Here is a 13,189-nt window from a genome sequence, read left to right as displayed (position 1 = left end):
CCGCGCCGGGCTCCTGCGGGGCGGGGGCGGCGCTGCGCGGGGCCCCGCGGTTTCCTTTCGGCGTGGCCGCGACCGCCCGGCGGCACCCGGCCCCGCCACCATGTTCAGGCGGATCCTGCAGCGGGTAAGGCGGCGCGCTGCGCTGCGGCGGGGCGGCTCCCCCGCTTCCTGGTGCCGGCCGCGCTCGGCGGCGGGGCGGGAGGCACCGGCCCGAGCTACGGCGCTGCCCGGCCCCGCCGCGGGCACGGAGTAGGCCGCGTGGGCGGCTCCGAGCCCCGCCGCCACGGGGTGGGCCCGGCTAAGGGCGGCGGGCGTGCAGAGCCGGGGGCCGCGCCCTCCTCGGGGGGCGGAGGGGTCCCCCGCCGGCCGCCGGGCTGAGCTCGGAGCCGTGGGGCGCGCCTCCATCGCGGCGCTCCGGGGGCGAACGGGCTCGTAACGCCGGCCGCTACCCAGCCGCCTCTCGTCTGCTCGGAACCGGCTTTTCCTGCGGGCCCGGCTGGGTGGAAAGCCGGGCTGCGGCATCTGCCCGCTGAGACTCCTCGTTGCACGCGGCCGAGAGGGCCGGGTTTGCGAGAGCGTGGGTGGGGGATGCGTGTGGTGCGCTCCGAGCTTCGTGCTTCCGAGGGACGGAACGTGGTGGGAGGAGAGCTGCGAGCAGCGGGAATTCGGCGCTGCCCTCATTGAACGTGGTACCAGCGTTTGGCTGGGTGCTGACTGCTCTGGAAAGTCACAGGCCTTCAAGGAACGCTGAGATGGTGTACAAAACAGCCTGGGGGAGGTTCACCCCTGTGTGTGTGAGAAACCTGAGGTCATACAGAAGTTTTTGTGCATTGCAAGCGACCGCCTTCGCTGGTGATGTAGCTGTTCCTCACTGCTTCCCCAAAATGACTAAACTACAGCAGAGCACGTTGATAATCGAGGTGCTCAGAAGTAAACAGGGAAATGGCAAAACTTGTGCATGCATTTTGAGTGGTGTGAATAACTCTTCTTTTGGAAAGCTCCCCTCACAAAAAGCCTCGTGCCCCATCGGTAGAAGCAGTGGCTGTGTGTGCAACTTCATCCATGTCTTTTGACCTACACCTTGCCATTGGCAAAGCATGGCAGTGACTTCTGATGTGCCTTGGTACAAAAAGTGAGCCTTTGGCTGCTGCTGCCGAATTTGCAGATAAAGTGAGTGTTACAACTAGGGGCAGCATTAAGAATAATCAAAATTTTCTCATCACCGAGGCAGTGATTTGAGTGTCAACAGTCCTCCTTTTGGAACTTTCCTTGTGCATCATAAATGTAATTGGTTTAGAAACAAACAAAAAAGTAAGAACCAAACCAAACATGGTTTCTCATATATATATGTAGTTTATCGTTTGCTGATGATAGGCAACAGGTGAACTCCTGCATTGCATGGCACTTCTGTTGGTCCAGAAGGCTGGCTTCAGGCTGGGAAGGAGGAAGGCAGTAGTTACAAAGATGCTGTTTGTACTTCTAGACTCCTGAAATTCTGGTTCCTGAAGTTGTAAAACATCCGATGTTTCTTTTAATACCCTTCCTGTTCCTGATGACCCTTTTGTTTCCTCCACAGCTGTAATTTTTGCTTTTAAAAGAATACTCTGAGTAACTTTGCATGGCACATTTTAAAAATAGGAAGTATTATACGCTTGTTACTACAGAACATCACTCAGTGTTTGAAGTTGGTTTTTCCATGCTGTCTTGACTGGGACCTCCTTTTGGGTCCTTTCCTTGCAAGCTGTTCCTAAATTTTACGTATGTTTTCAATGCAACATCTCAAAGATCCATCTGTTCTAAGTTTGCACTTAACTGGTTTGTGAAAAAAAAAAAAATTCATTGAGGCTTTTGCCACTTCTCAGTTTCAGGGAGAAAAGGCGGTTTTTGCCAAAAGAGGTCTGTATTACGTTCAGTTCTGAAAGGCCTTTGGTTCCAAGTGCACACCTGGGCTTCGCAGGCATTTCTGTAGCTGAAGTGGTACTGTGCTCAAGAACAGAGATATTTACTTGTCTGGGATGTGCTGCATCTTGTGCCATACCTATAATTTTCTTCTTTACGCCTGTGATTACAGGGCTGGCTAGGCAGTGTGCTCGCTTGGGTGCTTGTGCAGAACTGGTGTCAGGCAGTGAGGGAAGGCTTCATGCCTGGGAACACCGCATCTTTGCATTTAATGGAGTTGTAAAGTAGCTGTCACGCTTCTAAAGAAGTAAACGGTGTTCTGTATCACAGCATGCTCTGTTTCTGGCATACCTGTTAATTGCTGCTAAGTGACAGCCTTGTCAGGTGTGCTCAATTAGATTTACAGTGTTTCCAGAGTTGAAAGTTTTGTATGGAGGCTTTGAGAAAGTGTTGTCTCTGAAACATTGACTTGTTGTGTGAACATATAAACTGCAGTACAAAGTGCATCCTTTGCTCAAGAAGCTCCTGAAGAGAAAGTTTTATTGGAATGTACTTGGGCCATCAAGTCTTTAAGGACTTCAAGGCGAGTAAAACAGAAGAATGGAAAATGTGCTGGAGTTTGTTTGATGACAAGGGCAATGGCTGGCTTATTTTTCCATTCTTGTGCCTTGCTTTTTTGGTTCAGAACCTTGATGTGTTCAGGCAGTAGTGCCTTATGTCATATTTCAACCTGCACTGGGAAAACTGTATAAACCCATATTTTTTTTAAGACATTCTCAAGGCTTAAAGTCTTCTTCAAAGATTTAATTTATTCTGAATTAAAACTGCTGAAAAGAGTGCCACAAGTGAATGGAGTGTAAGTACAGACAGATAAATGACTGTGCAGAAACAACATGGGAGTGATCCATATTTATACCGTGTCACTTTTAATGCATTAGCTCAACTCATTCATTACATAATTTTCTATTCCTTTTCAGAAAACAAGCTGCAGTCATTGCGCTTTCTGTTGTTAATGATGTTTCTTTATATTAGCTTGAAGTTTTGAGAAAACACAACTGAAAACATTACACAGTTTAGCATAATATTTCCACAGCTATAGAGCCGTAAGTAGAAATGCATGCTTCTCAGCTCAAGAAACAAATATAATTTCAGACAATTAGGAAGCAAATACCTTGGCTGAGAAACTAAGTTTTCATCAGCTCTATGTATGTCAAATGTTAGTTGTGTTAGAGTACAAATACAGAATCCTGTGTGAAGAATTACTCTTCCCATATGATTCATACGTCATTCTTCTGCTCCCCCTCATTGCCCAGGGCTTTATTTAGTCAAGAATAATAAAGGTAACTGAAAACAAAGAGCATCACTCTGGACCTTCCCTGAGTTCACCAGGCAAACCCATTTGTTACGCTGTTCAATGGGTTGTGATTTATTTTTTTAATGGAATGTGGCATAGCAGTGATGTGGGAGCCTCATTTAAATATCTGTGAATATACTTTAATCATGGGATGCTCAGTAAAAGAAAAAAAGTCCCAGTGTCTCAGTCCCCCCGTTCTTTGTCTGGTGAGGGATGTTTCAATTACAGCGCAACTTTAGAAGAGATGTTAGTTGCATAGATAGTCCTGGTCTCCGTAACATCCTCCCAAATGTGTATTCTGTTCTTTCTGATAGATTGTATCACTTTGCAAGTAGATGATTGGGTGTATTTCTCCTGATAGGTAATGACTTCTCTCCTTCCCACTCTTCATGTATGCTGCTCCCTGGAAAATGCCACCTGTTGTACCTTCTACAGCTATGTTGAATTACACTCTGTTTTGAAGGAAGCACGTTGTTTTTTAAAACCCCTAAAAGGATTTTATCAGGAGCTGTTTGATAACTTCTTTGTTTCATGTAGTAATATGTGCCACATGGTGCATTTTAGTTTGATAATGGCATGTCTGAAGTGTTTTGTAAAGCAAGTACTTTAATCAACCATGTAATAACGATACTGTGCTTTACAGTAACAGCTTTCCTCCTGATGCTTGTACTGATCTCCAATTTGTAGTTATAAACCAGCAGAATTTAACATGCAGATCTCACTGTGAAACAGTTCTGTCACATGATAGCTGATTAACAGTGCACTGTAGCGCTGTATGAGATGTTATGATGTAAAGTGAAGGAATGTTCTTGTGTCTTAGCAGTCACAGAAGGTTCTTGGTTTTGGGAAGAAGTGGTTCATTTACTGTGCAGCTGTCAGATATGGCTGAAGTGGAGGTGTGCTCTGCTCGGTTCAGTTGACTGTCTGGCCATCTGCTGCTGTCACTGCCCAGGCTGTCAGCTCCTGTGTGGTATCTCCCTTAGGATTATCATGGAATCCTTAGAGTTAGAAGGGACCTTCGAGGGCCATCTAGTCCAAGTTCCCTGCAGTAAACAGGAAAACCACAGCTAGATCAGGTTGCCCAGGGCCTTATCCAGCCTTGCCTTGGAAGTCTCCAGGGATGGGGCATCAAACATTCTGCTGTCCCAGACTGATTTCTTCAGATTTTGGAAATGAAGAGCAGAGCCAAAGGTATCCACTTGCTGTAAATGATTACTGAAGAAGTGTGTTGTCTGTTAAAGCTGACACTTTCTCCATTTCAAAGCATCCTTTCTACTTGTGGATGTAGGTATTAGAACAGATAGGGTTCTGTTTTTCGACCTTCTTGGGAACAGAAGATCCTCCTTAGCTAGTTGTCGTACAAATCCTTATCATCCTTAGATTTCTAAAGCTTTTTGAAAAATTCCTATCAATAAAATTGCTTCTTATATCTTGAAGTTTCAGCTCCTTTGTGGGAGAAAACTTATTTCATGTTCCCTTATGTAGATATGTGTATATATATATCATAGAATCACCAAGGTTGGAAAAGACCTGTAAGATCATCCCATCCAGAGTCCACCTATCACCTTTGGACTCTTTGCTCTCACATAAAACAGTGTGCACACAAATGCAGCCCAGCCTCCTGCTGATGACCCAGAAAAGACTGAAATGGAGAGAGATGTTCCCCTCTTACACTTGCTGTCACCAGCTCCTGATAGCTTGCTTCTGACACATTTACTTACTTCGCCTTGGTTCATCTGTGGATCTGTCCTAAAATCAGCATCTGGTTGGGCATCAGTCCTTAATCAGTAAATTTGACCTTTTAATTACACATTGTGTTTTTTTTTTTTTTTTTTTTTTTTTTTAATTTGATTACAAGACTGTAATCTACACGAGAGTTTGAAATAGAACACTCTGTACCAAACATGGCAGGGAAGAGTATTTCATTTTCAAAGTATGGAGAAGCTTGCATGTTGTAGGTATGTTATCAATCAGACTGATTGGTCTGAAAAGAAAGGATACGTTAAAGAAAATTCTCAAGCAAACTTTTGGAGGTACCAAGATTTAAAAATTAAAACTGTTTCCTTCTGCCCCCCTCTCTATAAATTTCCATCTATATGTTTAAATTTCTGTATCTTTAATCCTCCTGTATTAGATCAGAAATTCCCTGTACGATGCTATGAATATTTCTGGCTGGGCTGAAGCAGTGTTACTTCATCCCACTTTCAGTTGCCCTTGTGGAATTAGATAATGAACTTTTATTCTTTGTAGAATCTAGGATTGCATATCAGTACAGAGATAATTTATTTGCTGGTGTTTGCTTTGAGAATGGTAACTCTTCTGCCATTGGGCAGGCAGTGGAGTTCTGGAGATGAGTAAAAGCAGCAGCCACCGCTGCTGAAAATGTTCAGATTGTAACCTGTGATGTTTTCCTCTTGGATGAAGAGAGCTAATTTAACAGTAGGGTTAGAGTGATAGAAGGGCAGACTTGAGTTTAAACCTTTGTTTTGTGTTGAGTGTTCATAAGAGGAATCTGTTTAAAATCCTGGCCTTTGCTTTTGCTGTCTGCTTGTTGTTTGATACTTCGAGTGCTTTGAGAGTGTTGGATAAAAGGTTTTGTTAAGTGTTGCACTGAAAATTACCTGACTAGTTGGTGAGCTGGTTCATTTTGTTACACTCACGGAAGAAGTATCTGTGCTTTTGCAGAGGCCTTTGTAAAGGTTACGTACCATGCTCTGTTAAATAGGGACTGCAGACATTCATTTTGCCCCTCCCTTTCTCTTTCAGACTCCGGGCAGAGTTGGGTCTCAGAGCTCAGATTCCGATTCATCTGCCGCTCCAGGAAATGCCGTGGACGTGAACAATGAGGGCTCCTCTGAGGTACTGTGCACTGATTTGTGGGGCTGGAGTTGTGAACCTTGTGTCTGCTTGTCTCTGACCCACAGAGCTGTTGGGCATTCCTTCGAGTGCCACTCCTAAATGGCAGCTGTTCTATGTAAATACTTAAAAGTGCCACTGTCTAAAAATAGGTTCTAATTTAAATAGAAAAGTGAGAATAGACCATATTTATGTGACTTTTGTTTATCTAAATGATGACAGGCAATCCTTCCTGTTATCGTAGACATGAATGATTAAACTGAAAAGCAATAAGATACAAGCTTAACAATCCTCATTTATAAATGTTTAATGAATTTTGAAAACTCACCTGTACTACTTTTTCACCTTGCATGTGCTAGATATAATGTATTTTGGGAACCTCCTTCTCCAAGTGAAATATCAGATGTGTTGGTTTTTGTTTGGTCTGTGTACATAAAGCTGCCATTTGTAAGTCCTATCAATTTTCCTAAAGTGCTTTATGCCACGCTTAGCCAGCAGAGTAAGGTCTTATTCTTGCTTCTATCCTACGTTACAACGTCTTTGGATTTACAGTGTTGTCAAATATTAACTTTTAAAAATGCACGCTGACTTCACTGGCTGTTGAAGCTATTTTGTGCTAATGTAGCCTGATTACTGAGCTTGCGAATGTTTCAAGCTTAGCATACAAATGCAGTGCAAGGTTAATTACTCCTGTTACAGCATTAAAGGGAGCAAAGTGCCCTTTCTTACACTGAATGAAGTGTATGATGAGTCAAAAGCTCGTGTGTCTGTTATGATAAGCGATAAGAGAACTTCTCCCTGTGCTGTTCAAAATTAATTGCCTTCCATCTGTGCATCTGCTTATGTCTTAGTTCTCAAGGCCGTGTTACAATCAGTATGATCAGACATGGCTGAATTTATTGCTGTATGTTATACATGTCATGCATCTGTGAGTTTTGTATGCATGTTTACACTGTCCCTGACGTGAATAAATATTCTTAAAGTGTGTCTAAAATCTCGTCACTATTTCAGTTAACTACAGCATAGAAATCAGCGATGAGATGATTGCTTCTTTCCAAAGTTTGGCTAAAATGGAACAATTCTGTTATCATGATTGTAATATCACTGGTGGGTGTCATGAGGTACCTTGATACTAATGTAGTGTTGTTTGTTGACATAAGCCATACTTTGAAAGTGCTGGTGTGCCTGCACTATTGCACCCTTAGTTCTTGCTGCCCTGCTGAAACTCAAGCCAGATCACTGTCTGTGTCACTTCTGAATGATGCTGTACACATATATAACATAAAAGTATCTTTAGTTATCAGTAATTCCGCCATCAGCTACATTGCTTGCAGGTAGGATGTTGCATGTGACTTCAAAATCTGATCAAATCTGAGTTCTGAAGCTGGTGATGGTTTGTTGCTCTCTGAGGTCCATGCATCACTGTGTGCAGCTTGAGCCTTTCTCTTGGTTGTGCCTTTCCTTTGCAGCTGGTCTGAGGTGTTTGCTTTCTGAGAACTCTCAAACAAACTGCTGTAGTCAGGCTTTGCAGAATGTTTGCTCTCCTTTATATAGTTATGATCCCACCTGGTTCTCCAGTATTGCGTAAAACAAAAAAAAAAATCTGATCGACTTGTTTTCATTCCAGTTTATAGCTAGATTTTCTAATTTGTGTTGCTGTAAGATTCAAATGAATAATTACTAAATCTGAGTAGATTCTCATGTTTCATGCCTCCTTCAAACTAGGTTGAAATCAATCCTGAGTTTCGAAAATTGCAGTATAAAACAAAAGGAATGAGGGAGGCTGATTAAATTAAAACTATTCATTGCTCAGCAAAAGAGATAGGCCTGTTTTAGTTTCTTCTGGGGCCACGTCAGCACTACAGATCACGCATGGGCCTGCAGTCAACTCTTGATGTATCTTTTATTCACTGTGCAGCCTGACAGAAGGAAAAGTTCAGGCCTGTCCTTCCTTTGTATCTTAGATTCCAATGAAACTCTATGTGCAGTATAGGGTCACTAAATATTCCATGTTTGCAGGGTGTCCACCTGTGAGTTACACTTCTGTTATGGTGTCACATAGCTGCATTGGTGGCACAGTTCTGTCTCAAGACCCCATTTTGCAGGTGCGCCTCCAGGTGTGCAGGTGTCCCGCAGCCACAGCATGGATGGGCACCCACAGCACGCTGTGCCACGTCTGCTTTTTCTGGGGGTTGAGCATGTCTAAAGCTTCTGTTCTTTAGAGACTCATTTAACTTTTGGCTTTGGTAAATCCCTGGTGAGCATGTTTAATCCACCTCTCCCATCTCCCTCCCCCTCCCCCCCTTCTTTTTTTTCTTCAATTCTGCCAAAATGGTGTTTCTATTTCCCTAAGTGACAATGCCAACTGAGCGTGCAGTTGCACTTGTGCCTGTGCCTCTCATTCTACTGTAAATTTGCTTATCAATTTACAGAAGTATTTCTGCAGTCTCTGTGATGATTTTGGTCTCTTTCTGTCCTGGATCTGAAAATGCCTGTGGGAAACGGCCTGGTGGATCTGATGCGATGCCTTATAATGGTCCATTCATGACTTGCTATGCAGCACATTCCTCTGTCACATGAAGGGGGTCCCAAGGGTGTCTGGAAAAGACTTACTAGTATGCAATATGGTACTAGCTTTTAACATGTGGTTTAGATTTATTTTCACATTCTTAACTGTTCCTTTTTGTCTTCTTCATGGTATTGAGACGTGGTTTGCAAAAATTAAACATCCAAAAGGAAATAGCTGCAGACTTTGCTTTAGTGATTGTAAGAGCTTCCTGCATAAGAATTTGAACGCTATTTGATTCCAAAATCTTTTTGTTTTTATTGGTTTCTTAAAGACAAATATACGTTTCACAGGGCTTCATCTGTCCACTCTGTATGAAAGTGTGTGTAACTCCTACTGATCTGTCTGAACATTACCAGAATGAACACATGGGGACAGAAGGAAGACAGGAGCTTCGTGACATTCCGGCTGTTACTGTGGGTCTTGTTTATTTTGTTTCAATAGCTTTGGTGATGGATTGTTTTAAATGAACATACCTGTTTTCTCGTGGCTTGGATATCAACTTTTTAAAAGTGTGTTTGTTTTGATTCCTCTTTAAAAAATAGTTGATCTCTTTGCAAGATTGGAAAGCATACATTCAGCAGAAGAATGCATTTATGTATATCTCTCCGGTTTGCAGTTATGTCTCATGTGAAGTATTCCCAATATTGGGAGACTTACATTCACTCTTGTATTCCTAATATTGAGAGACTTACATTCACTCATGTATTCCTATTGAACAGCTTTTACTCGTTTTTCTTGTAAGCCGAGCTTACATTACTTTATATATTCTCCTTCAGACACAGATTCCAGATAAATACAGTATTAGATCTGGTTTAAGATATTGTTAGCTAACATTTAAAGCAGATTTCTAGAGGGAGACTGATATATTGTGAAAGGATGGAGCTGAAGATAAAAATTTCAAATACAATTTAAAACCTTTTTTCCCTCGAACATTTTAGAGCTTTATAGGTTGGGAAAAAAAAAAAAAACACATACAAAAAAGGAAGAAAAATGCACAACATTTTATCGAAAATGTTTTATATCCTTGACAAAATACAAAGGCTGTTTCAGTTACTAGGCTTTAAGTACTAGTAGTGCACTTCTGAATTCTTACAGCTGTGGAATGTAGAATGTAAAATAACAGCCTTCAGCTATCTGATTGGTTTTCTTGTTTCTTTTTTTTTTTCTCCCTCCATGAACCTTCAGATTTGACTTTTAGAATCAGGTAGTCTCCTGTACACTAAATGATCTTGAGTGGAGATAAAACTGTTTTACATTCTTTCTACCAATGTTACTTCCAAGTTTTGGAATCTGTTTGTTTGTAGCTGTATGACAGAGGAGAAAGATCTGAAGGTGCTGGTCAACAGACAGCTGAACTTGAGCCAGCAGTGTGCTCAGGTGGCCAAGAAGGCCAATGGCATGGTGGTTTTGTATCAGAAACTGTGCAGTCAGCAGGACCAGGGAGCTGATCTGTACTCTGTGGTGGTGAGCCTGCACCTTGAGCATTGTGTTCAGTTTTGGATTCCTCACTACAAGAAAGACATGGGGGCCCTGGAGTGTGTCCAGAGAAGGGTAACACAGCTGCATGGGGTCTGGAGCATGAGTCTGATGGGGAGCAGCTGAGGGAACTGGGATTGTTCAGTTTTGAGGAGGCTCAGGAGACATTATTGCCTTCTGAAATGACCTGAAAGGAGGTTTCAGTAAAGTGAGGGTTGGTCTCTTCTCCTGAGTAACAGTGATAAAATGAAGGGGTACCAGCCTCAAGTTGCGCTAGAGGAGGTTCAGGTTGAGTATCAGGAAGAATTTTTTCTCAGGAAGAGTGGTTCTGCACTGGCACAGGCTGCCCAGGGAGGTGGTGAGGTCAGTGTCACTGGAGGCGGTCAAGAGCCATGTGGATGTGGCACTGAGCAGCGTAGTGGTGTTGGGTTGACAGTTGGGCTTGGTGATTTTAGAGGTCTTTTCCAACCTTTATGATTCTGTGATTAACTAACTCATCACTGCCTCCTGTTGAAGCAAGGAGTGTCTATAGAGCTGTGTTTATAACTGTGTTTATAACTGTGTTGCCTTTATTCTTTTGATTTTCTGGTCACTATGCAAGTGCCTTATGTGAATAAGCTAAAACTTACTTATGGCTTATGGTGACAGATTGGGGCATTCCTGATGCACTGATATCAATAAATACTGTGATGTGAGCCATTAGAGAGGTTTGGTTACCTGAAGGAATCACTCTTCTGTATAACCTGGGCTATTTTTAATACAGTTTTGTGGAGTTGACTGTAGCTTCTTGCCCACTTTTGATTTTCAATCATCAGGTACTTCTACTTGATAGTAGCACATTACAACTTTTTAATGTGATAGAACTTCTGTACTGAGTGTGGTATATGAAATACAAATTCTAACTGAAACATCTGAAGCTTTTTGGCTCAGAGATTCAGAAAAGAGATGAGAAAAAAGGCTTTATCTATTATATTAGCGTTCATGGAAGCTCTGAAAAAGTGAGGCATCTGCTAATCATTATCAGTGCTAGCATGTCAAATGTTAAATATTTGACTGCTGAGAAGCTGTTAGTTTGTATTTGTTGATGGGAAATGATAGTTTGTAGTTACAACAAGCACATCTTGATTCTGAAACAGCGATGCCTGTCACCCTTCACTGTGTCTTTGCCATTCCTGAGGCAGCACTGTAAGAAGAGTATAATCGGCTATCAGTGCCGTCTGCTATTAGTGTCATCTTTTGCAGCAGATGTACAAAACATTGCTGACTTCTGCTTACTTAGACTGATGTAGGGGTGTCTGTGACTTGCTGATGCTCCTGTGAAAAGCTCAAATACAGTTTGCTGGAAACAGTGCTGAAGAAGCTCTGGAGTTCAGGTTTTTTTTTTTTGCCAGTGCATTGTCCTCAAGTGTGGAGAAAGGAAGCACTGCAAGGTCAGTGTTTATTCTCATGATGTGTGACCCAAAAAAATGTCTCTTCATTGACAAAAGCACTGCTGCCTTGCTTTTAAGTTTGCCTATTGCTTTCTTCCCTGACCCCTAACCTCTCTTTTGCTGATAGGTGCTCCCTGCTGATTAAAACTGAAGTAACTTAGGTCACTTATCGCCTTGTGATAAGTGTTCTCCTTGCCTATCCCTCCATGTGTCGTCTTTGCAGGGAAGGATGGTGCCATTCTTCAGGCAAGGTGTTCCCTCCCAAAACTTCTGAGTGTGTCTGATGGCCTGCTGCAAGAAAGCAGACACCACTTGCCTGGAGATTTATTTGTAGTCTTTCTTTTAAATGGCTCTCCTTGCAGTCCTCCTTTTCCAAACTAGGGATTGCATGATATGATAAGCGGTTAAAATAACAGTGAAGTATTTTTCCCCACTCCTCACACACTGAAGAAACTTCACCTTAAAAGTTGAGGCTTACTTAGCTGCAAGAACAGGTACCATAATGTTAGCAATTGTCTTTGTCAGTGTATAGCCAACTTGGCTGAACAAATTCCTTATGGAAGTTGAATGTATCACCACGTTCCCAGATAGAACATTGTTCCCCTTTTATACATATTATATAACTTTTTTTTAAAATATATATGACTTTTATATATAGAACTGTCACTAACAACAGCTGTGTTGTTTGCTCTTTTTTTTTTTTTTTTTTTTTTCTTTCTTCCCAAAAAGGAATGATGCATTTCTAATCTGTTTCCCCCATTTCTTTGCTGTTTCTTTTGGACATTGATGATGATTAAACAGTAAGTCGGAGAGGCATAATTTCACAGTTCCTGGTTTCACCAGAGGCATTCAGAATGCCACTGTGTGGTACTCCTGCAGTGTTCAGAATGTAGTGGCCATTAATGTCTATTGTTTTAGCTGCAGTGTGGCTAAACCTAAGGCAATATTTAACAGTTCATTTGGGTTATTTTTGTGACTTCACAGATGCTTAGGAAGTACACATTTCTTGGCTAATACAAACAAAATATAAAGCTGTTTTCTGAATAGGCTTTTTATAGCATGTTTGCCTAGAGTGTACTTTGGAATACTACATATGCAGAAAAGTTTTCTGTTTTTGTTTGAAAATACTCTGTTGTTCTTGATTTCCCCCCCCCCCCCCCCCCCCCCTCCCCCCATGTTTTTTTCTCATATCTCAATTGATGATACCTTTTTTATGAATGCCCTTGGAATGTTGCAGACTGTTCCCCCACACCCCTCTGCTCCCTGCCCATGAAAAACTTTAATGCCTATATAGAATTTTATGCATCCTTTTTGACTGGTCTTTGAGTTGCTTCTCCAATGAGATTGCAATTTACACCTTGGTGCTACTTGCCTGCTTTGCATGGGCACAAAAATCGTTGGCTGAGCTACACTGGTACCTTAATTTTCTGCAGTGTCTGAACAATACAAAGAGAATGAAGAACTGGAGATACTGATCCAATTTGACTTGGATGTGCGCTGCCAGTTTCTTTAAAGAAGCAGGGAATCCACTGAATTAGAATTTCTAATTCGTGACAAAATTGTAGTCTTGCAGGTTGTGACAGAACTGTAGTCTTACTCATCAAT

At 42.2% G+C, this 13,189-nt stretch overlaps 1 protein-coding gene across 4 annotated transcripts in view; it reads left to right on the top strand.

Moving 5' to 3' along the window:
* The window catches only part of EEA1 (early endosome antigen 1), a 69,870-nt gene continuing 56,681 nt past the window's right edge, over window positions 1-13,189 (top strand). For 2 of the 4 annotated variants that reach the window (XM_048940632.1, XM_048940622.1), the window contains exons 1-3: window positions 1-124; window positions 6,020-6,112; window positions 8,969-9,091. In XM_048940632.1, the coding sequence (XP_048796589.1) occupies window positions 101-124; window positions 6,020-6,112; window positions 8,969-9,091 (240 nt within the window). In that variant the 5' untranslated portion in view covers window positions 1-100. The remainder of the gene's footprint in view (window positions 125-6,019; window positions 6,113-8,968; window positions 9,092-13,189) is intronic. The other 2 variants (XM_048940650.1, XM_048940640.1) reach the window with 1 other exon arrangement.

Source organism: Lagopus muta, chromosome 1 (genome assembly GCF_023343835.1).
Source record: "Lagopus muta isolate bLagMut1 chromosome 1, bLagMut1 primary, whole genome shotgun sequence".
NCBI lineage: Eukaryota > Metazoa > Chordata > Aves > Galliformes > Phasianidae > Lagopus > Lagopus muta.
The sequence above is the reverse complement of the archived record's forward strand: the minus strand, read 5'-3'. Positions and strand labels throughout refer to the sequence as shown.